Consider the following 27,661-nt stretch of genomic DNA (forward strand, 5'->3'; position numbering starts at 1 on the left):
AAAATAAAATTAGATTTACATGCATTTCCATGGCAATCTTCACAGACATGCATACCAAACACAAAAATCACTCCCAGGCCACCCTATAAATACAACTAATATTATTAATAATGGTGGTAAATTAAATAGAAGATCTGTAACTGTGGCTGTTTAGGGTATCTAGGTGAGAGGAATATATTAAACCAGCTAAGCATTTTGTCCTGGAAAAGTGCCACTTTTTGGAGGGGTGGGTGGCATGACTAATTGGGTTACCACTATGCGCTGAAAACCCATCAGGAAACTAACAGGCTTATGTGTTACTTTGTTAGGAGGAGAGGAAGGAAAAGAGGGCCCACATGCTTCTGTCACGTAGTTTATTGCGAAATAAACTCCAGTTAGAGAGCAAGAGTATCTCCCTGATTGCATTTCAAAAATGAAACATTAATGTATTCAGGGATATATCCACTCATGAGCAAGTTCATGTATGTGCAATTTTCTGAATAAATTATCATCATAGCGTTCCTTTTCCCTTCATGTTGCCTGTGTGTCTGCAGGCCTTTGATAGTTTTTAGTCATGACATTCAGTGTGAAATCATCCCCCATGATATCAGAGACAGCGAGAGACTCAGAGAAAATGTCCACAGGGTTCTCCAGGGTGGGAGAGGGTGGGGTAGACAGTGTAGAGCGTTGGACCTGCCCTCCGCCCCTGTAGCTCCTCCACTCCTTCATCCACTCTTCTCTCATGGAGGGGTCCAGTCGGTCCAGATGCTTAGCCTCTATGAGCGGGGAGAGGGCGATAGAGTTCTGCAGCACGTGAAAAGTGTACCTGAGGGAGAGAGTGTGGTGGTGAGAAAGTAGGCCAGTGAAAAATATGCAGCCCTTTGATGTAAATCAGAGCATTCTCTCTAAATATCAGCACTTTCAGACGCATCAGCATCCGAGGAGAAGACCGAGCCATGGTGCAGTCCTTCCTGACCTTCACAATTAGAAATATTTAACCACAAATTTGCAGGTAGAGTATATGCACTGCAAGAGCCTCATAATTTCATAACTGGTAATGATCTGCACCAGTCAAAGCACACTCCAGATTAATATCAGTAATAAAAACATGAAGCAGACTGGCTTTAAACATGTATGCAAAGGATACTAAAATAGTGAGTTTTTCCTCTCATGTTTTTGTCTACCCGTGGCCTCGCGTTTTTAAAAAGATTTTAACTGGCTAAGAAATGGGTAACATTAGAGAAGAGCAGCATTGTCTGATTCCTTTAAAAACCTCAGGATGATTCAGATTTACTGTTGAGAACCACTGGGCTAGAAAACCCAACACAAATAGACGTGTATTAGGAAATAGACATAAACATAATAGGAAAAGTACTCAAATGGGTTTTCTGAAGCTCATTTAAAGATGTAGTAACATTTTGAACATGAATCTGGCATTGACTGAGTCATCCTTTAACTAAAAATACAGAAGATTTGCTGCTTTTGCTATACTCTTTGTTCAGTTTTGTGTCTTTGTATCTTTGACTGTGCTAAATGCAAAATAACGAACTTATAAAGTAAAATGATTATAGGTTCAAGATCATTTTTGCTTTCTCCTGGTTGTCTTATGAAACAAACAGCACATTACAGTTTAATATTCTGTTAATAAAGAAAGCCGCTTGATGCTGCTTATATTTCAAAATTAGACTGTTAAACAATGACAAAGATCTACCAATAATAGAAAGCACTCAAAAATGTACCCAAAGAAGCCGCTGCATTACAAGGACAAGGGCGTCCCCTCCCACCCCACACCCCACGGTGCTTAAAGAGCGAAAGACACGTACCTGGGCAGGAGAGCCACCACAGTGGAGAGGATGCAGATAAGGTAGAACATGGGGTCCGCCATCTGGTTCTGGAGGACCCAGTATGGATTGGAGGGAGGGTTGCAGGTAACACAGGTTGCGCTGTAAGCGAGTGTCACGATGAAGTAGAATAACACACTGCCCAGCATGACTACCCAGTGGACCACCGTCTACAGGACAAATTACAAAAAAGCTGCACTTAGATCTGCTGGTAACAAATACCTGCTAATTCTCTGTTTTCGGTTGCAGGGGAATAATTTTCATTTACCAGTCAGTTTTGAGATTTTGCATTATTTTGTTTCCATACCCATGCAAATATAGTAAATGTATAAAAATGATTAGAATATTAGAATTAGAATAAATATTTTTAAATAAAAAAATATGTATTAAATATATGTATTTTGAGTATTTTGATCAAAGGCTGTTTAAAAATGAGTACTGCTAGCTCACTCTGTGAGCCAAAAATGATGTACGCCTATCTTTCTTAACTTCCTTTATTTCTGTCTATATTCAGAGCAGCTGTTATATATCATCCGGAGTCTGATTTAAAGACTCTCCTAGAAACAGAAAAAAACAACTTTATTCACTCTTGATGGGATTTTCTAATTGATGAGTCTTCCCTTAATTTACAACTAGTTCAGAAGTTCTAAAAAAAAAATACCAAAATCAAGAAATACTGAATTAAAGACATTTTTACTGAGGTATATCATGATCATGTCAGTTCAGAACTCACCCAGGATTTGATCTCTATTGACAGATGCAGCAGGATGGTGAATAAAGCAGTTGTGTTTAAAGGAGTTCCAAAAGTGAACATATCAATGTCTGAATCCTGGTAGACCTGAGGGGAAAGTGCATTGTCAAATTTAAGGCAGACAGCGGTTAAAACAAACAGCAGTCAACCAGTGAATAACTCAAATGATGCACCATGACAAATGCATTATTGGATTTAATCATAGATCAGACCATTTAAATGTGTCACTTACAAAATATGGAATAAAGAAGCACACCAGACTCTGATAGAAGGCATCGAGGATGGAAACCCAGAAAGTTGTAAACCTGTAATCCTAAACAAACGCACACAAGTTGAAATACAAACACGCAGAAATGAATCAAAGTACTCTTTTTATTTGAGACCCACCGCTATAAACCTGCAGCTACTTAATTAAAAAAAATAAAAAAATCAGAATAATTTGCACGACTTTCTGGGAGTGTCACTGACCCCTTCGCCCTGCCCAGTCTTGTACAGCTCAGGCACACCCAGCAGCATCTCTGCTGAGATGTCTCTGTCCATGATTCCAAACATTATGGGTGGCAGAGAGGTGAAGAAAAGGTTGAAGAAAATCAGCAGCCAGTAGTCGATCATGGTACTGCCAGAGAATCCACAGAAGAACTGATACCAGAACAGCAGGTTTACGTAGGCCTGAGAAACACATTAAATGCAGATGATTAAAGGATTAATCATTGCAGAATGTTAATTTAGATAGCAAAGTGCCAGGATGCAGATATAAAACTCACCACGTTCTTATAGAAGAAATAAATGATCATGTTGGCCAGTCGAGTGTAGCACCAGTGTCCGTGGACCAGGAGAAGTTTTTTCAGGTGTTTGAAGCGAGATATGGCAAAATCACTGGCCATGACTGCCTGCAAATGACAAAGAGCAGTTGTGATAAGTCTGAGGCTGTGAGGCAAGAGAAGAAAGCACAAATATGGAGCTAAAGAAATCACTTCCAACCTGCATCCCCTCCTGCCCGGATATCCCAATGCCAATGTCAGCTGCTTGGATCATATTGACATCATTTGCACCATCACCTGCAAACATATAACTTAATTAACACTAATTTACTGGCTGATGCAGAAGCTTAAAAATTTCAATATGTATGTCTCTGGGGACTCTCAAGTTTTATGCACTGTGCAGTATTCAGTCTTATTCTCCGTGTTACATTTATTCAAGTCTTAAGCCCATAGAAATGACTTATTATCATCTTTACGCTGATATGGGAAACCTATATATTGGAAACAGATCAACATTATTACTGATCTGAAGTCTGTTTCAGCTCTGTGTTTGGCCTTTGTCTATCATGTAAAACAGTAACTATACAGTGATGTGAGTTGAAAGGTTTCACAGTCCACCCTTCCTGCTTCCATAGGAATTAAGAAGGTGAGTAGCAGCCAGGTGCTGCTAAAAGCAGAGGTTTTGGCAGTTTGCTGATCTGGTTCACGTGTGTGTTAACACAATCCTACAATCTTCCCATTGGACGTTCCAGTAAATCTACCCCAAGGTCACACCGTGCAATGATCAGAAAAAATACAAAAATCCAAGAGATACCTCTCAGACTCTACAGGCCTCAGTTAGCATGTTAAATGGTAAAGTTTATGACAGCACAATTAGAACCAAAGTGGAGCTGTGTTCCCACACAGCACTATATTTGGCAAAAACCAAATCTTAATTTCCTGTGAAAATTTTCCTTTTTCTGCTGAGCAGGTAGAAGTTTTGTTGCAGCAGTGGCCTTCTGTGGCCAAAAATGGAGAGCGATGAGAGTAAAGCTGAAAGCTGAATAACTAAACAATCAGCTGAAACCCAAATACATCAACACAAGAGCACTTGTTTACTTTGCCACATTATTTTCATTGTTGATTGATATATTATTGTTATAGAAATATCAATTATTTTAAACCACACTTGCTTAATTTCCCCAGGAAATGATCTGTGATCCTAATGTAAAATAACACAGCTCATAACTCCCGTCTTAAGTGCCCAAATGTCAAGGAGAATGTAAGAAACAATTTGACGAACATGTTTCAGCATCATTAAGTAGAATATTACAAAAGCCCTTTAAGGCCTGTTGTAGTTTCAGCTTATTGTTTCTGCTTTCCTTCGGCAACCAGCTGTACAGATCGGAAAGCAGACATCTTAGTAACACCGTCTTTTTGTGTGAGTGGAAGGTAAAAGCCAATCTCTGTGGACTCTGCTTAATGATTTCCTGTTTTATTTTGAAATTTCTCAGTTTTAGTGTTGCTAATTTTGCTTCTTGCTTCCCTGGCAGACTGTCTCAGTGTTTTGTGTATGACCTCCTTTTTGCCTTATTCCTGTAGTTTTTCCTGCTTTTTTCCTTTTTGACCCAAGGTCTACCTGTATTTGACCCCAGCTTTGACTATTTGACTAAGATATGGGCCTTTATCCTGCATTTGAGTCTAGTTTTATTTTCAGCCATTATCCAAAAAAGAAGCACTTTATGTTTTCACACCTGTTTTCTGTCACTTTCTTGTAATTTTTATTGTATTTTACTGTGTTTTGAAGGAGTTAAGAATGCATACAAATCACCTTCTTACTATACTCTACAATTCAAAACAAAATCCACGTTAACATTGATAAGTCCCTGATTTTCTTACCAACAGCGAGTGTCATGACCTTGAGATTCTCCCTGATCACTTTCACCACTCTGCTCTTCTGTAACGGCGTGACTCTACAGCAGAGCACGGAGCGGCAGTGCTTCGCCAGGTCCACAAAGTTGCCACGCAGGTCCGGAGACAAAGCCATGGTCAGGGTGCGTCCGTCAATCACCAGAGAGATGTTCAGGGTGGTATCCACATTACGAGGGTCAGAGTTGTACCTCCTCACTTCTTCCAGAGTGCAGTCCAGGATGGCCCTACATGTGATCTGAAAAACAACAAACATGAGCTGACACTGTAAAAAAACTTTGCAGTAAAATTGTTGTTCCAGCTTCTCAAAAGTGAAGTTTGCCTACTTTTCTCTTTCTTTAGTCATGGTAAACCAAATATCTTTGAGTTGTGGACAAGTTTCCAGACAAAATAAATGTGCACAAAATGTAATTTTTTGGCAATGTTGGTAACATGATTACTGGTAACAAGCAGTTACTGGGCTGCGGTCCTATCAGTGAAAATAACTCGAGCCAAAAGGAAACAGATGCATAAAAAGGGTTGGTTCTATTCTTATTATTTAAAATTTCATTAGGCTTTGGTATGATGATGGTTGTGGGAGGGTATCTCTCAGGTGATCAGCAAGCTACGGGGGTAGAAAAAAATAGTTCATTTCTAATATGCCTCCACTCTGGATTATGAGAGAAAGGGTATTTCCTCTGAGGGTTGAACATTAGACTGGTAATTAGATATGAAAGCATTAGTTATTGTGTTGAGGCTATCTCACTCCATTCATCATCAGTGACTAGTCCATCTGAGGGGAGCGCAGCAGCCCATTTGTTTCAGAAAGTCCCGCATGGATCCCTCAGGGCCGACAGCCAATTTCAGTATATTTGAGGCTGGGGGTGATTAGACATGGTCAGGTTGTTATGAAGGCTTCATTTCTGTGGTACCGGTTCTTTAATGACCTAAGAGAAGCAGGGCCACACCTGACACCTTATCTTTCTCAGATGGAAATGTGGGGGTCTGACCTTTAGTTAAATGTAAAAGTTGTCACAAAGGTTCAGTCATTTAAATTGGAGGGAGACAAGCTCACAGGAGGAGAAGTTACTGCTCGGAAGACGCACAACTTTCCCCGAATGACCATTAAAGGAAATCAGTGTTGTTCTCTGAAACAAGCTGTATGTGATTCTGTGAAATATAAATGACATGTTTCCCTAATCTGCCTCAAAAGGCAAATGTTGAATAGATGTTTTTGATGTCTGTTAGCTACTAAAGCTTCAAGGTTTCACAATGTTTTTAGTTTTTGATGAATTAAAACAATTCAGGAAGTGGTCCTATATATTCTGAAGCCTTTCAGCATATTTAAGTACAGTACTTTGATTTCCTGGAAAATAAATTAATCACAAATGCACCACTTTCTACACATGTCACAATGAAAAGCACCTCTGAGTCAAACAGCAAACTTTGAGTGTGGGGCCTTCTTACCTTGTCTTTGCAGCTCATGTTTATCACCAGGTCTTCATCTTCTAGGAGCCTGCAAGCATAGCCAATGTTGACAGCTGTCTCCGGCTTGTCACCTGTCAGCACCCACACCTTGATCCCAGCCTGTCGCAGTGCCATGATGGTGTCTGGGACGTTCTCCTGCAGACGGTCTTCAATGCCTGTAGCTCCTGCAGGAGGACATATATTCCAAAGACAGGCACCATTCACACATGGATGTTCTCACACAGATATACAGTATACTGTGATCGATGCATGTTTGGTGGATGTGTCACCTAGCAGGGTGAGATTTGTCTCTAGCTGCACAGCAGTGTCCATGATGAGCACCTCTCTGTTGTCAATAGCAGTCAAAGCGCGTTGTCTCTCCACTAACCAGTGTTTATACACGGCTTCACTCACAACCTGCAACACATGCAGAAAAATGATGAAACAAAGCTCTACTTAAATAAGCAGATGATGCCAGTGAAAATTACTCTGTGTGATTTTGCACCTTCTTTGCGATGCACAGTGTGCGGAGCCCCTCCTTAGCATAGCAGTCGAGATGACGCTGAGTAACAGCTGCTATATTTTTCTCATTGCCACTGAAGTGCTCTACAAATATTTTAGGTTTATTAGAAACGCAGACAATCTCAGCATTGACCAGGTAATATAGATGCATACTATAAGGATCTAAATGTACTTTTATCTGAACATACCTGCATAGGGTGTACCAAGTAACTCCATAATGGCATAGTCTGCGCCTTTAGTATACAACACATACTCTTTGGTGATTGGGTGTCGTACCAAAACAGACATTCTCTTCCTGTTGGAGTCAAAAGTCAAGGTGTCCAGCACCTCAAAAACCAGCACCTCACCAGAAGGTAGCCTCACTGTCACGCTGTCAGGGGTGCGGGCCAGTAGAGTGAAGCCATATGCCTTGGATGCATAGACCAAGGCGGCCTCATCTGGACTCTCTGCCTCATATCTCAGATTGTCTGAGGTCAGTGGATGCTTGTCATGCAGGGATGCAGCATGGAGTGAGCATGGCTGAAGCCCACTGGTACCAGGCTCCTCCATTTTTACAGAGGGTTGAAATTGGTCGTCTGAGTCCATTGTGAAGGTACGGTTTCTCTTGGGTTTGCGCTTGCAGCATTTAAAGATGTTCCCGGTATTTTTCACCAAGCTGGACAAAGTTTCCAGCGGATTATTTGTCTGGCCGGCTTTTGGAGAGACACTCACCTGAAAAAAAAAAAATCAATAGAAAGGAAACAAAAACTTGATCATTTTATTAAATTTTTAGGAAGACATCTTGTCACTTGCACATATGGTAACCTCCCATTATCAATGGTTAATTTTTTCCACTCTGTTTCTTTTTGTGCATTCACCTTTCATTTCGAACTCGGGGGGGGGGGGGGGGGGGGGGGGGGGTACACAGAGTACATCCATCTGCTCTTTGCAAATCTTCATTTTTTAAATTTGAAGCTGCAGGACAGCTCTGATGTGCCCTCTGTCTCTACTTCCCATCCACAGTGACAGTAAACTGAGCACTCACCCTCCGCCTCTGAGTTGTTGCCATGGAAACCACCACTGTGTTGCAAATAGTGAGAGCCAGAAAAAATTCCAGGTAAGGATCTATCTTCTGGCAGCGGCTGCTGCTCCCCGTCCTGCTAATCTGCTGAAGCAGCTTCCTGTCTGGAATCACCTCAGTTTCCTGTTGGAGAACAAGTTATTTTTTTTGTTTGTTAATTAAACAATTTTAGCAATAGATTCACTGCTTACGTTCAGCTTTCGCTGATTTGACTTGAGGGGATTGGAGAAAGTTTCTCGCTTTTCATCCTGTTTTTGTTGGTTCATGTTTAAGGAAGGACTTCAAGGAGAGAAGGACAGAAGGAAGGGAAGAAGTGTCCATTCATACAAGCATTCTGCCCTGTTTGAGACACAGCATGAGGAGTGCTAAAGATGGGCTCTCCGCTACCTTTCTGGAACAAATACAAGACTTTTTCTGTCTCTGCCTGTATGCCCAGGCCTCTGCTCTCTGCCGCACAGACAAAAATAGGTGCAGAGTTACTGTACTGTAAATCAAGATGGCAATGAGTAATCTATAGTGCACATTTACAGTTTATGTGACATCACCAGTCTGTGCCAAATGATGCTCAGCATGACCATATGTCCTGTCACAGACACAAGGGCAGCTTTGAGCCAAAATGGATGTGCTCATCACTGACACCTAGCAGCTTGACCATCTGCAGCAGGGACTGGGACCTTTTGACAGAAGGATGGGTCACATTTGGGTAAAAAAGTAAGTTTGAAATTAGGTTGAAATAAGGATTCAGATGTGAAACAAGGCAGATTTCTGTATTTAAAACTAATTTTTAAATCAAAAGTTGTGAATTGCCCAACATTTAAACAACAAATATGGAGGAAAAGAAGAGAACATTGTGTTCCTACATCTGCATAAGCAGCAAGTAAAATGCTGTTGACTAATTTTCTCATGGCTGCAACCTTTGACCCTGTGCAACTGCTTTACAATATCAAGACAGACAGAAAAAAAAAAAAAAAAAAAAAAAAACCCTTCTTCATACCAGTGGGCTGCTGAAGGCCACGTCACTCTGGGTAGTTCCCAAGACTTTGCTTTTGCGTCGGCTGCCGTGGCGATGCGTGTCTTCGGAGTTGGCTTCCTCACTTTCCAAGGACCAACCAGTCGGTAGATGTTGTAGATCCTGGTTGTAGATGACCTCCTCTTCTGACTCTGGCTCATTCAGGACAGCCAGGCGGATGGCTGCAAATCCCCACCAAAAACATGTTGACACAAGCATTCAAATGCTACTGTGTTGAAGGACTGTTTAAAATCCAATTTGTATAAAATATTCAAAAAGTTAAAAAAGATTATTAATGAAATAAGAAGGTTGGATGTCTCTGATCAGGATAAAATGGCTTAGTTGAAAGGGTGAAAATATATGTTAATAACATGTACCTTCTGCCTTTATTTTACATAGTTTTCTGTCTGATTAGGTAGTATACAGAAAAGATCTGCATAGAAAACACCAAGCACAGCAGTGTGAGCAATGCAGATCAAGATTACAAAAAAGGCCATAATCAAGAAGTGAGCTAAATTACATCAACTTCAAGATTAGCTAATTAATGTGAAATACAAAAAAAAAAAATCCTTCTCACTAGCTTGTTAACATGCCAGTATGTTACAGCAGTGTGGTAGTATTGGTAATTAAACATTGTCTAATAGTCTAATGACTAAAGTAAAAACCATGCACCAACCACCGGAGGTGAAGATTGAAGCCAGTGCTGAAGTAATAAAAACTGTAGTTGCAATAGTGGCCAAGGCTGGCCTCAAGAGTGAGTCATTCTCCATAGACTCCCGTGTTAAAATGCCCAACTTAACAGTATTAAAAAGCTAATTTACACCCTGGTAAAAAAAAAAAAAAAACTGTTTTGGCCTTTATGGACAGTTTTCCCGCCTGATAACAACTCTACATGCTGGAGGTAGGGGCGTGGCTGTTTTGATTGTAATTTGAAGCTGGAGTGCATCAATGTCTTCCTGGCCTCTGCTAATACAAACCGATGACCTATGGGCCTATGGACCTATGGACCACCCTTTGCAGCTATAACAGTTTCAGCTCTTCTGGGAAGGCTTTCCATAAGGTTTAGGAGTGTGTTTATGGGAATTTTTGACCATTCTTCCAGAAGCACATTTGTGAGGTCAGACACTGATGTTGGATGAGAAGGCCTGGCTCACAGTCTCTGCTCTAATTCATCCCAAAGGTGTTCTGTCAGGTTGCGGTCAGGACTCTGTGCAGGCCAGTCAAGTTCTTCCACACCAAACTCTCTCATCTATGTCTTTATGGACCATGCTTTCCACACTAGCGTGCAGTCATGTGGGAACAGAAAGGGGCCGTCCCCAAACTGTTCCCACAAAGTTGAGAGCATGAAATTGTCCAAAATGTCTTGGTATGCTGAAGAATTAAGAGTTCCTTTCACTGGAACTAAGGAGCCTAGCCCAAGTCCTGAAAAACAACCCCACACCATAATCCCCCCTCCACCAAACTTTATACTTGGCACAATGCAGTCAGACAAGTACTGTTCTCCTGGCAACCGCCTAATCCAGACTCGTCCATTGGATTGCCAGACGGAGAAGTGTGATTCGTCACTTCAGAGAACACATCTCCACTGCTCTAGAGTCCAGGGGTAGCATGTTTTACATGCTGCATCTAATGATTTGAATTGTGTTTGGTGATGTAAGGCTTGGATACAGCTGCTCAGCCATGGAAACCAGGGAAGCTCTCTACACGCTGTTCTTGAGCTAATCTGAAGGCCACATGAAGTTTGGATGTCCGTAGCAACTGACTGCAGAAAACCTCAGCATCCACTGACCCCACTCTGTGATTTTTTTATGTGGTCTACCACTTTGTGGCTGAGTTGCTGTTGTTTCCAATCACATCCACTTTGTTATAATACCACTAACAGTTTACTATGGAATATTTAGTAGGAAATTTCATGACTGGACTTGTTGCACAGGTGGCATCCTATCACGATACTTCACTGGAATTCACTGAGCTCCTGAGAGTGACCCATTCTTTCAGAAATGTCTGTAAAAGCAGTCTGCATGCCTAGGTGCTTGGTTTATACACTTGTTGCCACAGAAGTGATTTGGAACATCTGAATTCAATGATTTGGATGGGTGAGTGAATATTTTTGGCAGTATAGTGTGTATTACTTTTTTTTTTTTAGAAATGACCCCAAAACTGCTGACAACTTAGCACTCCACTGTCTAGTCCAAATATGGTCACTTCAGGCTCCAGAAAATCAACAGCCAAACTGCTAAAGTTGAGACTTTATACAGACGGTGTCTATGTACATGCTTTATACTCTTCTTCTGGTGAATTCTGGGAGCATGCCACCAGGTACTGTGAACCTCAGATCTTATGTGCAATTCATGAACACACAAGTATTAAGCTTATGAAAGGACTAGCATCATATTACCTAGAAAAAAGCTGATGTCAGAGCTGATAATAAACTACTTATGAAATTGAGTGCATGTACGTGAATTACAATAAAATTTCATAAAGTGTTCAAAAGGTCAAATGACACACAGAAAGTTTAACCAGTATTTCAAAATATATAAAGACCTAAATCCAGCTGTTCGTATTGGCTGTATAAAATGTCTCAGTGAAGATGTTTACCGTTCTCTTTGTGTGGATACTCAGTGCCCATGATGGAGCATCTCCGAAACACCATCTTGTTCTCAGTGAGGGTGCCCGTTTTGTCTGAGAAGATGTATTCAATCTGCCCCAGGTCCTCTGTGATGTTCAGAGCCTTGCACTGTATGCGACTGTCGGTCTCTTCATCGTACAGATCAATGTCATTAGTGATCAAGAAAATCTGGCTAATTTTGACCAGCTCAATGGAAACGTACAGAGAGATAGGAATCAGGATCTGGAGAGGAGAGGAGAGGAGAATTTAGGGGGAAAGGTGAAAGGTAACCCAGAGAGCAAACAGGAGGACAGTAAATGGGATAAGAGGAGAGAAGATTAATATAATGACTTCAAAATGAACACTAACACCCTCCAAACTCTCAGACAGACTGTATTACCTGCAGCAGGATGATCATGGTGAAGAACATGTAGAAACTAGAAAGATTGGGACTGTCCAGGTGACCGTTGGCAGGGGGTACCAGGTAAGGGGGCACGCTAGGCAAATCATAAAGCCATATGAAGTGACCTGCATACAGGAAGACAGCAGGATTAATCACTGACTGCAGAGCACAGAGGAAAGCTATTTTTAGCAGCAGCACACCTTCCTCTGTCTCCTGTCTTGATATGTGCTTAGGCTTGTGGCCATTTTTTTTTTTTTTTTTTTTATCGGAAGTTAATGTCCCCTCATAAATGTAAAGGCATTAAACATGAATCATTCTGTGTAGCAATTTTATGGTTAAGTGATGTAATTTATTACTGACCTAGTGCTCCGATGAGACACATAGCAAAGAGGAGAATGAAGCAGAAGAAGACGTCTATGTTCAGCCTCCGCTCGAGTTTGCTGCGCTTGTATCTTGGCCCGCTGTTGTTGAGCATGGACTTGGTTTCATGGCCTTAAAGGCAGGATGAGAAGGTGTTAATGCCACACCCCACATGGTCAGTGAACACCAAAGAAAACTGGTATCGCACATTAAAATGTTTTCTGTCTCTGGGCTGTTTAATGGAAATGTTGTAGCACTGAGGTCATGTCTCGTGTAAAAGTTCTGGAAATTTGGGGGATTTATTTTGGCATTAACCTTAGTTTTTTAAGGCAGACTCTTTTTCACCTTTCACCAAAAAGTATCACAAGCTACTTGGGAGACTGCTTGATGGACTCAAAATATTAGTAACCTTTCTTCTGTCATCACATCATGTTTCATACAAAACTAATCCTATTTTCAGCTGTATATTTTGTTCAGTGCAAATTTATAAATGTTAACATGCTAAATAAACACTTTTTACTGTCAGTGACAAACATCATCGTGGTAGTTTTTTGTTAACAGACTGAGATTAGCATGGTCACAAGACCCGAGAAGCGACTGAAAGAATAAGATCGCCGACACAAGTGGTGTAAATGAGCTTCTTCTGAAGGGTGGCTCTCCCTTGGAGATAGGGTGAGGAGCTCAGTCATACGGAAGGCACTCAAAGTAGAGCCTCTTCTCATCTGTTGTTGTTGTTCTAATATGCATAGTTCTTGATTATTGTTAGGTTAAGTTATTGTTTTGATTTTATTTACATTCCAGTATTTTGAGGATTAGTTCTTGCTGTATTTGAGCTCTTTTTACTGTTTCGTGTTTATAACTGAACCTGTTAAGATGATTGGCTGTTCCAGGGTTGGTTCTGAATCCTTGTTTTTTTCATTCCACTATTTTGAGTTTGTTATTTGTGTTTAGTTCTCTCATTGTTTCACTATCTGCTCCTCCCTTTGCCATCTCCTGGTTTCAGTTGTGGTTCATTTCCTGTTTTATTATGTTAACAAGTCTTGTTCCTAGATTTACTTCCTGTCTGTTTCTCCATCTTTCTCCACTTCCCCAACCAGCCCTCTGTGTATAATTAGTCCTGTCCTCCTCTTTGTGGGATCCTTTGTTGTTCACTGTGTTTTTCTTGCTTAATGTTGCATCCACACATTAAGCACTACACCCATCAGCATGACTCTGCGGTTGACCATCAGTTGCTAGTGGACATTTCAGGTTCAGATTGCCTGGATAACCCTCTAATATATTTGCCACTCAATCATATGTCAATCAACAGTATCTCTTGCTCTTGTTGGTAGTCGCTTCAGTCGCTTGCCTTGAAAAAGGACCTGTCTACTTCATATCGCCACCGATTATTTCGCCTGTCATCACTCGCTCAGTGTCTCTGACTTTCTTTCTGGTCACCATGTTGCTGCAAATCGTTTCCTATGTGCACACCTCTTAAGTCTTCCATATTCCTCATTCCTGTGTTTTCTGTTTTGTTTTTTGTTTTTTGCTTTCTGAACTTTTATTATCAGCTTTCTAATAAATCTCATCATTTGCTAGCATTAGGCAATAACTTAGCACGCCTGGTCTAAATGTCGTCCTTTCTGGCTCCAAAACCCCGAGAAGTCAGTGGCACAACTCTAGACTTCAAAACATTTTAAGTCACAGATCAGTGGGTGGAGGCACGATGGCTACTTCCATCCTTTTTATACAGTATGTGAAACAAGATTATGTTTGCTGTGGTGTTGTGTCTCACTGAAGCCTTTTTTCTTTTTTTTAAAATAGTAATTTAGTAGCATTTGGCTTGTACTGTGTGAAAAGTGTCTTCTTGGGATCTCAGGATTTCAAGAATCATGGTGAGAACAAACATCAAAAGCACAAGGTTAAAGCAATGAACCAGCTGAGAAAATTGAGGATATACCTGCATATACCACAAAGCCAACAGCATGGTCTGTGTTTCTCACTGTGCAGCCTCGCAGCAGCAGACTTTCAATTCCAGCTCCCACTTTCTGGTTATCAGGTTTCTCTCTGCAGCAGGAGAAAGTGAGAGCCCTCCTTTTTACTGTCAGATCTTGTTAGAAATTCATTACTGCTTATATATTCCCCATTAGCAATTCTGCTGCTTTATGTCTATAGCTGGCCAGCACAGGCAGACCACCTGTAAGAGATGTGGTGCCTGAGAAAATCAATTCTAGTCTATTACAACCCCAATAATGCCTCCGGTTGAATCGGAAAGTCCAGCAAGGGGGTTGGAATTAGTTTTGCTTGGATGCTTTGAAAGGCTAATAGAAGCTGGGGGAGTTCATGTTGCCTGTGTATTTGATACCCACATGTAACACTTGAAATGATTCAGGTTGTTGTTGGGCTTTTCACACACCACGATGCCGTTGAAGCTTTCAGGCTCAAATTCTGGATTCTGGAAAGAAGAGAGAGAAGAGATACAGGAAAATCATTATGAACTGAAACTTTTTAAATGCAGTTTAAATGGAACTTCAAGACTGACATGATGACTTCTACACCCAGGAAAGACAATACCGCTCCAAACATATGCAATCCAGCAGGTATGTATTCATTCAGTTTGACACATAATGAGCTGCGCTTCAAGTACGATCAGGACATAACACGGATGTTTTGAAATGCATTTAATTTCAGTCATGCAGGAGAGAGAAAACAAAGCCGAAAGCCAGATTTAACTCAGTCTCTCACCGAGTTGCAGACTCCAGATACAGCCGTCCTTTGCTTCAGGTTGGTCTCTCCATCCAGGTTGGCTGTCTCTATGAGACACACACCATTGGGGTCTGATGTGTAAAGTAGGAGGAGGTCTGCAGGGATGGTCTCATTGCAAACCACCTTCACAAAATCTCCCACTCGCACATCCTTCCAGCGTCTCTCCACAAACTGCTTCTCTTTCCTGAAATCAGCGAGGTCAGATACCAGCAATCATTATATATATATATTTTTTTTATATGTGAAATTAGAAAAAAAGTCACTTTGTGGCTTTTATACTAATTTATATGGATATTTTTGTCACATTTATTAAGTGCAGCGCTGGAACCACAGCCATGTTTATGCAAATGGTAATGCTTCATAATGTTTTGTGCAACCGATGGTTTAATTTCTCAAAACTGAATGAAATAAGAGTGATTTTCAGTATCTAAAACCACAACCACAGCTGGAGATCTCAGAAGAAAGACAAAATAAATTATATTTTGGGGGTATTTTAGAGGAAAGGACAAATAACCTCTGATATTACAGTATTGTCAGGGTTGCAGGCTATATTATTATTTTGGGGTCCAGGCAGTATTGCTGTTCATGTAGATTTAGATTCCAACACTGTCAGACCTGATTCGTCCTTTAGGTCGGGGCATGGCTCCATGAAGCTTTTAAGGCTGGAAGTGTGCAGGGCTGTCACTACGGAATGAGAGAGCATGCCTTTGGAAGCTATTGTCACACAATAATTGAAGTTTATTACAGCCCCCAACTCAAAATAATGCTTAAATGTTATATAAGAATGAGAAGTTATGGTAATAATATTACAATCAGCACCCCAACAATAATGTGTAATTATGCTGTAATACATAGTTTATCCTGTCCTCTTAAAATACAGTAAAGGTACTCATTACTTAAAAAAGAAAAGAAAAGAAGAGAACACAAAAAACTAAAAATACATTCTTCACCACATTACTGTACCTACTGGGAAGCATTTTTAAGAAAGTTAAATTCATTTTTTTTTTTTAAAGTATGGGTTAATTTTGTGAAATAACCATAAATTTTGGGCTGTATTATAAAGCAGTTTGAGTTAAAGCAGATGTGATGTTATTTTTGTGGAGTGCACGCATCCACCCAGATGTGTTAGAATGAGTAAACTTTTAAAGTAGTGACATTATGAAATGAGGCGGTTGTCAGGCATTCAGGTCTAGTCTGGATAATTACCAGTGTCAGAGATGCAGGTATGCTGCTCTGCATGTAGGACCTGATCAGTTAGCTGCTACTGAGCACCACGCCTCACTCTAAACAAAGACAAGCCATAGGTTTTTATAATTTTAGCTTGTTGTCTTTAATTTGATTACCAGAATGCACACAGTCCTTTTCATGTCCGGAAATCATTACAATTTGTTTTTTTTAGACGTCAGGTAAGCCGAATTCCAGCTATGGGAGGTGCAAGTGTGTGCCGACCCGTTGACATCATTGTGCTGACCTTTGAAAAGGGTTTTTAAAATAGTGTTGCCCATTCTAATCCATTATAAAAGATCAGTTCAGCATTTTGTGAGGTGATTTATATGAGCGGACCAACCCAACTGACGAACCCTCAGTGTTAAAAGCTTAGCTGAGCACAAAAGTCTGGAAACAGGAGAAACCCGTTTCCCTAAAACCTGACTCTATCCAAAGATGAAACTTTTATTTTTACAATTATCCAAGAGCCATATTCGAACGATCATTTCGTTGTGTGCCTTGTGCGCACAATGACAATGAGTTGAATCTAACATCTAATCTAATCTAACATATTGTGCCATGAATAATTATAAAATAAGCATGTTAACTGGTGAGTTTTAGAGGTGAGTTTGCTACTTTATGGAGCCAGCCACATATTGCCCAAAATTAAAAATTTTAACCTCCAGACTCTCTCAATTATTAAATTCAACACATTTGACCAACATTTAATCTTTAGACTGCTAATTTTACATTTTTGTGAGTTTGCCTGTCCTTGGGATTCAGACAGTATATTTGAGTATTTAGCGATAAAAAGACATTTTAAAATATTGATAATGTTGATAAAATCAGCCAGATTTGTGTAGATGAAGCAAACAGCAGAGTGGAACGATATGCAAAGCGTGGTGACCGGTTTTAAAGCTATGCAGTGAGACATGCGTAGCAAAAGGGAAGCAGACGTGGCGAAACAGCAGGCATTTCATGTTTGACACGTTTTCACACAAGTGGATTGACAGGTGTTTGATACATGGTAGGTAGAATGACCCAGAAGAAGATAAGGCACGTCATGCTCACAGAACAGGCACGTTGCACGTTGTGAAAACATAATTCAGGTCAGGGTTCATTGGGGAAAAAGACGTGCTTAAGAGATGGCCTGATTGATTAAACTCTGAGCTCTCTCATCAGGCTGCATGTGGGGCCCTTATTGTAAAGATTTAACAGCCTCTGTGTGTTTTAAATGGCTTCCCAGGATAAAGAAAGCCAGGCTGTGTGGAGGCCTAAAAAGTCATTCCTGAGCTTCCTTAGGAAACATTCATATACTTCAAAACCAGTTGATTTTATTCCAAGCTTTACAAGCCCAAAATGAAGCTTTAGCATCCCTGCCCAGCGAGCCACGAGAGACCCACAGGAACCTGCACACCATCCCACAACTGCTCTGTGTGTGTTATTGTATGAGGCAACTAGCGTCCAGATGGACCAGTGTGTTCTCTGAAGTGTTTGAAATGTTGTGTCTGGAGACCACCCTTCAGGCCACCTGGACCCTATCACCACACACACACACACACACACACACACACACACACACACGCACGCACGCACACACTGCAGGCTTTTCCCCCAGCTGATGCTTCCTAACACCTCTGCTGTTTCTTCAGGGAAACCAGCAGCGGGCGGCTGGTTAATTATAAACCCTACCAGAAGCTGAGGCTTCATCATTGGAGGTGTTGTCTCCAGTCTCACATCATACCCACCTCCCCCTCCTCCATGTCCCACTGTACTCCAAAATCACAGCAGCAAGAGGGATGGAAATGACAGTGTTTATTCTCCTTTGTGAATTATTCATTTTTCACCAGTAATTTCAAAAATAGATAAAGACTAACATTACTGTCTTTGCTGACGCAATACCCAAATGAGGATTTCATCAAATGTGCACAATGTGACGGTGAGAGATATTGTTATGAGACTCTTCAAAGGAGGAATAATCACCCACACATGTTCTATTTCTAAGTCAAAAATTCCCACAGGGTGCTGCAACGCAGAGGAGGCAGAACACAATCGTACAGATGTACGCAATCAAACAGCGGGGAAGATAAGAATTGCAAACACAGATGTGGATTTGCCATTCAGGCCACATCATGCATAAACAGCACAACACAGCTGTATCTATATTCGGGACATGATTGTCTCCCAGTCGCTTACCTGCTGTAGATGAAACACGGTGTGTTGTTAAGCTTCTTGTCCGACTGGTACCTCCTGAAGTCTTCCCAGGCGTCCTTCAGAGCGGTCAGAGACAAGATGATACAGATTGGGATCAGGGCTACCTCTGGCTGGAAGGCATTCACCACAGGGATAAAGTTCAGAATAGCCAGGCCCACAAAGTAGATGTTAGCCAGACGGTGAAACTGCTCATAAAGGTTCATGGGGATGAATAAGAGGAGGCTGTATTTTGTGGTTTTGATGGCATTTGATGGGAAGTAGTGGTTAGGTTGCTTTCCCTTCTCGAGTCCCTCATAAGGTAGATTAGACATCAAACTGCGGAGGTCCTTCTCCCGTGCCCTTTGACCTTGCAGAGCTTCCCTCACCAGGGCCACGGGGCTCTTCCATGTCATGATTGCCCGTCTGTTTTCCTTTTCCTCTTCTCACCAACTTGTCCTTCCCATCCTCTGAAAGCCCACAGCTCTATGAGTTAAACAGACTCTCCCCAGGCTCTGTCTTTCCTTCAGTGATTGTCAGTCAGTGTGTGAGGCCTGTGTTGAAACAAGTGACAACACACCTAGTCCTGCTATTGAGTCCGCCCCTTACAGTGACAGGTGTGTTGCATTCCTTGCACTACAGCTCTTAGTGGAAAGTAAGCAAGGTAATTACAGCCAAAAAGTAGCTGTGACTCAGTGACTCAGCTGATTTCAATTTGGCTGCCAATAATTTCATTTCTTAAGTTTTCAACTCTGAAATAATCCTGCACTTCAGCATGTTGAGTCTCTGATACCTGTGTAGTGATGTAATCATTAATAGAGTGTTTGTGTGTGTGTGTGTGTGTGTGTGTGTGTGTGTGTGTGTGTGTGTGTGTGTGTGTGTGTGTGGTGTGTGTGTGTGTGTGTGTGTGCGTGTGTGTGTGGTTGTTCATTAAAAAATAACACATATACAAAAAGTTACTATCACATATGCAAGTCAAAGCCCATGAAAAGCTGACAGTGTCATAACAGTCATATTTGCAGAGCAGAAAATTGGTGCAGTGGGTCATAAGGATATTTGAACTGACAGCACAACACTGAACAGACTGCCCAGGGCCAATATATATGAAGGGTCTACATAAACCCAGCAATGGATGGCAAGGCTCTTTGTTGGTGCATGTGAGAAAATCCTCTCCTCACAGTCTGCTGTCTCTGCAGAAAGGTCAGAGGTCAGCTACAGTAGCTTCACGGGTGATCTAGGAAGACTTCTTGTCGCCACTTTAGGAGGACAGATGCAAAATTTTCCCACTGGCAGGTCAAGAGCTGAAAGTTTGATCGTGTTAAGTATTCAGGAGTCAGTGAGTAAAACTGCTTACATGCATGTGTGTGAGTCTCTAATGTTTGATGGACTACAACAAAGCAGCTTCTTGCACAGATGGCATGCATGTAGGATGCTTTCCACTTCCTCGTGTTGACATATGTTTTTTTTTTCCAAAACAGGCTGCCAAACCTGTTTAAAGAGGCCTGATTTGCGCCGGGTCAGTCGTTTAACAAGCTTAAATTTAAATTTCAGGTGTATTTATAGTAATGGCAGCAAACCTGTATGTAGTATTTTACCCACAGCACGTGGAGATTGATGGTCCTTGTTTTGAAGGATGCCACGCGTGACCTTGCAGGTGATTTATTTAGTTCCCGAACAGATGACACAATCAGGTTCATCATCACCGGGGAGCTCAGTGTGTTTTTCCATCAAATACGTGTACAGCAGGGGGGGTAGCATGATGCAAGTGCGGCAGACTCACCCGTCCCAGTCAGCTCTGGCTGGGTTTGGTTTGGCTGGCACACCGACTTCACAGTGGCGCAGCTGTGAGTCCACACACACACACACACACACACGCACGCACGCACGCACACACTCTTGGAGTGATAACAGGCACACACCAGATTCCACACTACAGAGGTCTGTGCATTGCTAATTATGCCAGTGACATGGAAACACAACAAAGTACAAACCATCTGCCCCCCCCCCCCCTTACATGACAACACTAATGCCCTTTTTGAAAAAGAGAAAAAGAGAGAGTGAGGGAGAGAGGGCCAATTTAGCACAAACCATCTGTCTTCTGTAGTGAGATAATACATCTGTTATACTGAGGGGCAACAGTGGTGTGAGCTGCTTTTTCAGCAATGCATGAAGGAACCTGGAACAAGGTTACATGTCACATTACATCAGTTTTTACACCAATTTGCCTTTTCAGATAGTTTTTTGCACATTTTTTCCTCCCAGAAGCTTCACACATGCACACACAGACACAGTCCTATTCAAAACATACTTCCTTTTTTTTTCTCAAAAACAAACAGCAGCTACAAAACACTCAAAGATGAGCAGCCTCTCAGCTGCATGTTCTTTTTGTCCTCCATTTTTCTGAGCTCAGTGACAGAAACCTGCTGCTGAATATACCTGTCAGGTTTTCTGTGCATTTCATGCATATGGTCGCCTCAAAAGCTTCACATTTTTGCCCGGTTTTTAATATTCAGCAGATATTTCCTCAGTTTCCTTGTGTTCTTCTAAACTCAAAAGAAGACATTAGCTTCACACTAGAGCAAAATCCATTTTAAATAATAAATATTCAGTGTTTTGCACCATTAAATATTCACCAGCATCCATTTAAGTGGTCAGCCAGTGCACGCAGAGTGCAGTTGCTTTGCTGCGCGATGGGGAGGATGCAGTTAGAGGTCGTGGCACGGATGGATGCATGGATGGTTCATTCTCTTTCTTTTCCTTTATTTTCTTTCTCTTCCTGGCCTTTTTTTTTTTTTTTTTTATTGCCGGCGTTCCGGTCCCTTCAGCCAGAGAGCCACAATTGAGTCCACAGAGTGCCTCCATATCTATGGCTCTCTGCGTTAATGCCCCCCCGAGGCCCGGGTTATGCTCAGCCCTGCTCAAACCCCAGCCAAGCCCATCACAGTGAGCCCAGACCACCACCGCCACGGCCTCTCACTCCAACTCCTCTGCCTCACCATCCATTATGCAGCCAATAGTCCCCAGCTGCAGCACTCTCAGCTCTCTGTTCACCCCTACATTTGCTTCTCTCACATGCCTACTCATTCCCTGTGTCGGGTTTAGTTGTTCATTCGCTCATTCAGACACTCAATCAGCCATGTAGCTCAGACAGTCAGTAATCAGGCTCGCATTCATGCAGGACACATAAAACTGCCACCCATGTGCTCTGTTATTGAAGTGATAGACTGAATAGAGTTTTAATCGAATTTAGATACATCTTCATAATTGCTGACAATCATTACACAAGATATTTACAGTCATTATGAAATATTACAATTGGAATTTACAGAAACTTTGTACAAAATATGCCTGACTTCAATGCCTGGATAGTGGGGTCCTGTTAAGTCGTTTCTGGAGAGCAGAACATTGACCCAAAGTCACTGGTGTCTGGAAGTGCTTTAGTTTCAGCAAGTAGATGCTTTTAGAGTCCATTAAAAAGAAAAAAAGAGAGAAAATCCCAAAGTACAGAGTCAGCAAAGTTGTGAATTGTGTTTTCTTTTTTTTTTTCCTCGGTTAAATTGCTCTTTTCTTTTTTTTTTTTATTTTGTTTTTTTTTTTTTTTTTTTTTTTGGACTGAATGGAACATTTGATCTGTAATTCAACTGCAAAAACAACAACGAAGACCCATTTAAATAGAATAAATCCATATATTTACACAATAATGTGAGTATTGGTTTATAAAAATGAATCATCTCTTTTCTCTTTAAATATGATTTATGTTATCTACCGTTTTTCAAAACAGAAACCTATAAGCACAATGGAACGCATCATACTGCTATCATTCAATTCTACTGATAATGATGATTGTGGATTGCCATATTTATGCAGCAAGTCTGGTTGCAATGAAACTCAGCTCATCAGAAAGTCCTTACACCGGCCTAAGTTGCGTTAAAGCCATTCCGAACCTCTCGAGTTCCTTGCGTGATGGCGGAAAGTTAGGGAGTCAAGTTAAGTTGAACAAAAAAAAATAAATAAATAAAAGAAGAAGAATAACACACGTGATGAAATGGATTTGGTTCCATCAGCAAAAGCAAAACAGAAACTTGGCCAAAGCTTCAGTGTCCACTGTTCTTTCACCACACAGCAAGCTTCTCCTGTTGAACATTGCCACCATTAAGCCCCCACACAGATATCCAGAGAAGTGCGCCCCCTGCTGTCCACCCGTTGCCATCCAGCGACGCTCAAAACATCACTCCGGGTGGGCTGTGTTACGCCAAAGCTGCAACGTTAGCTGACAGGATAACCTTTACTAGTACAACTAAAATGCTTTGCGCTCCATCATCATCATCATGACTGCGATGCAAATGAAATCAAACATAAGCATGCTTTTAAAGGATGTTTTGATATACAATAATTATAGGAAAATAGACTATCAAGGATGACTCCTTTTAAATCATTTATAAAGCTTTCTGGATGCAGACAGCTCGGCTACGAAGTAAATAGATACTAAACAAAAGAATCCTTAAGTATATGCAAACACAAGCATAAATATTTGATCCACAGAGAGTAAGCTACGAATGACAAATATTAGTGATATATTGAAATTCTGGAACAGGCACCATTTCTGTCTTTTTAAAACTCTCACTTCTTTTTCAAGAGCTTGTCAGTCGATTTGAAGGTGTTTCCCAAATCCTAAAGAGTCACTGCCGACTGAAGTGAAGGGTGCTGCTGGCAGTCCGTCTAAAGTCTTTGTATCTCCTTATTTTCTCTAAAACGAACCATCTAAAAAAGTTGGTGCACTGTTAATCTCACATTCTCTCTCACACACATCAACTCTAAATTCTCCTCTTCTTTCTCCCCCCGCCCTCCCTCTTTCTTTGCATGCCTGCCACAAGCTGGCCACCGGGCTCGGGTTTAATGGACGTAGTAAAGCCAGTAGACCCGTTGAAGAAGGAGAAGACAGTGGGGAAGATCATCCTGGACCACTTGTCATAGAGTTCACGTCAGACAGTCTGGGATGTTCACCTTGAGCTGGGAAGCCCGTCTCCGTAGGCGCGACTTCTTCTGGGCGTGGCGCTCCAAGGCGCTGTGGCCATAGTTCTGGCGTGCCATGGCTGCCCTGCGGTACTGCAGCGTCGAGCTATCATAGGCCAGCATGGTGTTACGGGGGTCTCCGGGCGCTCCTAGGCCCCGGGACAGATCCCCGGCACCACCCATCTCATTCTTCATCTCCAAGGTGCTGAAGAGGATGTTGTCGTCAGGAGTCATCTGTGTGAAGGTGCAAAAAACAGGTGGAGCCATGAGAAGTTACTGCCAGGAGGAAATTTTGGAGTGCTTAAACTACGTCTAGCAAAAATGATAATTAAAGTTGTAATGACAATTATGCAATTTATTGTGTAAAAAACACTGATGGGGTGCTAAAATGGGTAATGCAAATGAGTCAAAAATTGTGTTACTTACAGTGAAAGAAAAAGATTTAAGCCCTTTAAAAGCTCTAAATAAATCATTGATCATCTGTCAGTCGTTATCTGAGTGATAATACAACACAAGACTATGAGATAACACTCCTGGAAAAGCACAACGCAACTCCACAAACTAATTCTCATGGAGAAATCTTCATTGTCATGTCAGAATTTCAACCAGCGTGTGGTTAAAATTCTGTCGATTCACAAGACAAACTGAATAAAAACAAAAAAGAGAAAGCAAAGGAAAAGAAAATGTGACAGGAGAAGGTTGAGAGAGAAACTGTAAAGGACTTTGCAAAGATGGAGGAGAGGCTAAAAGGTCAGGCAGGTCAGGAAAGACGTTGTGGGAAGTGAATGCGGATCAACATTTCTTCAGCCATAGCCTGACTTCTGAGGAAAAGCATCCCAATAATCCAATCCCGGTCCTGCTGTAAATGTCAGCCTGATGTATTTTGTTGGGTTTTTGGGTTTAAAGCGAAGCCACTTAGTGGAGCTATTCATCAAACTGCAAATGATTCGTTCTCTTATCTGACGATTCTTTTTTCATTTGTGTGTTTTTCTTTTCTTTCAATTGCTTCACTTAGTTTCAAGAGATTAATCAGTCACCTTAGCGATACAGTATTTCGGTCTAGATGATATTATCTTAAGAGAAGCTACTGATGTTTTCATTTCTCTTGTCATTGCCCATTAATTCAGATGTACAGCCCAAGTTAAGATTAAATTAATGCCTGCAGAAATCAAACTGCTAAGCCATGTTTGTCAGGAAAATGCATGAAGAGCAAACAAGAGAGGGAAAAAAACACAATGGTGGGAGTGATGATCAAGGTTGCCTTAAAAATCTATAAAAAATCAAAGAATGCACAAAACTACAGCATTTCCTCTGATCTGGATTGATTCAGATTGATGACTTGTTAGTTTTGACTTTCAAAACCTCCAGTACCTTATTTCTTTGCTCGCCTAGTCCTAATGCGGCATCGTCCACAAAGATGGGATCCCACATCGAGTCATATGCGTCAATTTCCCTCTGTTTCATTCTGGCATACAGAGCATCATCTCTCTGAACTACATTTCCCACCAGCCACTGCAAGCATACAAAATCAGCACTGTTACTTAGGGGGAAATCGTAGCTTGCCACACTCAGAAGGAAAGGGTGTTTGATTTTTTTTTTTTTTTATGCTGCCGTTGTTCTTGCTAACTTTAGCAGCTGAATAAAATTTAAAAAGAAGGCTTTGGCACCGCAGCCAGTGATTTTCCGAGGCGCCTTGCCCTTGGGAGACACAGAAATATGGAGATAAAGTATAAGCCAGTCATTGCTTCTGCATTCACTCTTTCAGATCCTAGGCTGAGTAATAAAGTTGATACACAGGTCTAAACCAGTGAGAATGGAGAGCTAGAGCAGGAGTAAAGAGTGCTGGTAAGGACATCAAGCATTGATCACAGCATCACATTGACCTTGAAAGGAGAAGAGGTAATTTTCTCACACAGATACAAACACGCACATTAACTGACAACACAGATACGTCTGGAGGAGCTCGGCCCGCACACGTACCTTGTTGGGGTCGGGTCTCAGCTTCTCGTTATTGGCGGTGGCTGCTTTCTCGGCTGCCTTCTTCTGTCGCTGGGGGCCCTGTCCGAAGAAGATGTTAGTTGACGAAGGCATACTCCAGCAGGGCCAGGAAGACAAACACAAAGCAGCCCATCAGGTACATGTCAATAGCCTTCACGTAGGGGATCTTGGGGAGCGTCTCTCGCAAGTGGGTGTTGATGGTGGTCATGGTCAGCACCGTAGTGATCCCTGGAGATCAGCGGAGTCACACATTTAGAGAGAAAGCCCTTAGATGATTTTACCATCAATGTGGTCTGTAAAAAAAGCGACTGGTGTTTTGTCTCAGCTGTTAGTGACGTTTAGTCCACATATTCATGTTTCCATCAGGCAGAATCGCAATCATTTTTGTGATTACAAGATCTCTTGTCTAGGCTGAACTTCTTTAAAGCTTTAAGAGCAAATACCTGGAGAGCTAACATTAGTCCTCTCATCTGGAGCTGCAGCATGTGTTTATGTTGCTAATACTAATATGATGAACCCTTTAAATTTGATGTTAGTCATCGCTGTGGTCACATTAGTATGCTGAGCTTAACACGCTAATGTTAGCGTTTGGCCCAAAGCACCGCTGCGCCTAAGTAGTCTATAGGTGAGTCATTCCCTATGTAGCATATAGTGTACTATAGCTACTGTCTGCCATTTTATTTGACTGGTTCTTGGCATGCTTTGTGCATTTTAAGACAAAATCTGCACACTTTTCTGCATCTGATGCCACAATTCTGCATTTTATATAAGCTGCTTACAACTGAGGGTCTGTTGAAAAGGGAGTACTTAATGAGTGAACACAGATGTCTTTCTTGCTTCACTGGAATTTGCCCCGCATAAAAATAACTGAGATCAGGTGCTCAACTTCAAAGTATACATGTGCATTTATGCTGTACATAATATACTGCTTAATGAATGCAAACAGACAAACTTGAGAGAATGTGAGCCCATATGGACAAAATGATCCCTCAGAACCACCTGAGACTGTTATGGTTTACATGCCATCGTGTGAGCAAATGAGGGAACAAACTGTAGACTTTATAAAAAGCGCCACATTGCCACTGTAAACATCTGCTGTTCGTCACAGCACGATTCACCTGCTTTTCTGACATACACACATTGTGTTTGATACATTAGTCATCTGCCTGCACAATCTGCATTTGGTCAGATTCACACGTATTATAAATAACCCAGCAGCCAGCACTGTCACTGTAGCACGGAGCCTCGTCTTTCATTGGCTGCACTCGCTCTCTCGCTCAGGACGCTGAGAGCGGGGACATCTTTAAATCACGTTATCCTCTAAACGCACCGTCTGGGACTCCAACCTGCCAGCGTCCCACCTTCCAAAAACAAATGGTGTGTGACAAGAATGACACAGGTAGAACTCAAAGCCGAGGCCTCTGCTGCCAATGCGCCAGTCTGACGCTGGTGCAAAAACACGAACTTGAACGTGCACGGTGCATTTAAGCAAATACAGCTGTGCTCGGGCTCTGATAAGCTGCGATCTCCGGCCAGTGAGAGACTCCAAAAGACAGACAGGCTGAGAGAAAGACAGCACGCTTCAAGGTCGAGCTGCAGTGCTTCTCGCTCTGCATGACTCATGCATATAGTCATCTCTGAACAACAGACATTTAGCCAGGCAGCCTATCACACACTGCTATCACTCACTATGCTTAGAGCTAATGAGGGAAAAAAGTAAATGCTGAGAAAATAAAAGAAAACATCAGGCTCAGCACAGACACAATAATGCAGAAATCCTAAGCATTAATGTATGTTAATGGCTCTTTTCATGGTCTGTTATCATTTGGCTCTGGGTTATTTCTGAGGGGTCAGCGCTGAC

The 27,661-nt window shown here is 41.6% G+C and overlaps 2 protein-coding genes across 2 annotated transcripts in view; both read right to left on the minus strand.

Moving 5' to 3' along the window:
* Positions 1-263: 263 nt before the first annotated feature.
* atp10b (ATPase phospholipid transporting 10B) lies at positions 264-19,317 on the minus strand. Its single transcript, XM_030739580.1, has 21 exons — positions 18,796-19,317; positions 15,373-15,577; positions 14,997-15,082; positions 14,588-14,694; positions 12,649-12,780; positions 12,286-12,413; positions 11,876-12,128; positions 9,263-9,459; positions 8,233-8,391; positions 7,397-7,919; positions 7,192-7,292; positions 6,977-7,103; positions 6,687-6,871; positions 5,211-5,478; positions 3,553-3,629; positions 3,336-3,461; positions 3,040-3,240; positions 2,804-2,884; positions 2,554-2,658; positions 1,803-1,990; positions 264-805 (listed from the first exon to the last, which is right to left on the minus strand). Exons 1-21 carry the CDS (start codon positions 19,203-19,205, stop codon positions 511-513), a joined length of 3,954 nt encoding a protein of 1,317 aa, XP_030595440.1. The 5' UTR covers positions 19,206-19,317; the 3' UTR covers positions 264-510.
* Positions 19,318-21,993: 2,676 nt separating this feature from the next.
* gabrb2a (gamma-aminobutyric acid type A receptor subunit beta2a) overlaps positions 21,994-27,661 on the minus strand; it is a 31,574-nt gene continuing 25,906 nt past the window's right edge. Inside the window, 7 exon segments of the mRNA XM_030739186.1 lie at positions 21,994-23,711; positions 23,714-23,761; positions 23,764-23,778; positions 23,781-24,036; positions 25,174-25,314; positions 25,783-25,878; positions 25,880-26,028. Of these exon segments, the coding sequence (XP_030595046.1) occupies positions 23,683-23,711; positions 23,714-23,761; positions 23,764-23,778; positions 23,781-24,036; positions 25,174-25,314; positions 25,783-25,878; positions 25,880-26,028 (734 nt within the window). The 3' untranslated portion in view covers positions 21,994-23,682.

Source organism: Archocentrus centrarchus, chromosome 10 (genome assembly GCF_007364275.1).
Source record: "Archocentrus centrarchus isolate MPI-CPG fArcCen1 chromosome 10, fArcCen1, whole genome shotgun sequence".
In the NCBI taxonomy this organism is placed as follows: domain Eukaryota; kingdom Metazoa; phylum Chordata; class Actinopteri; order Cichliformes; family Cichlidae; genus Archocentrus; species Archocentrus centrarchus.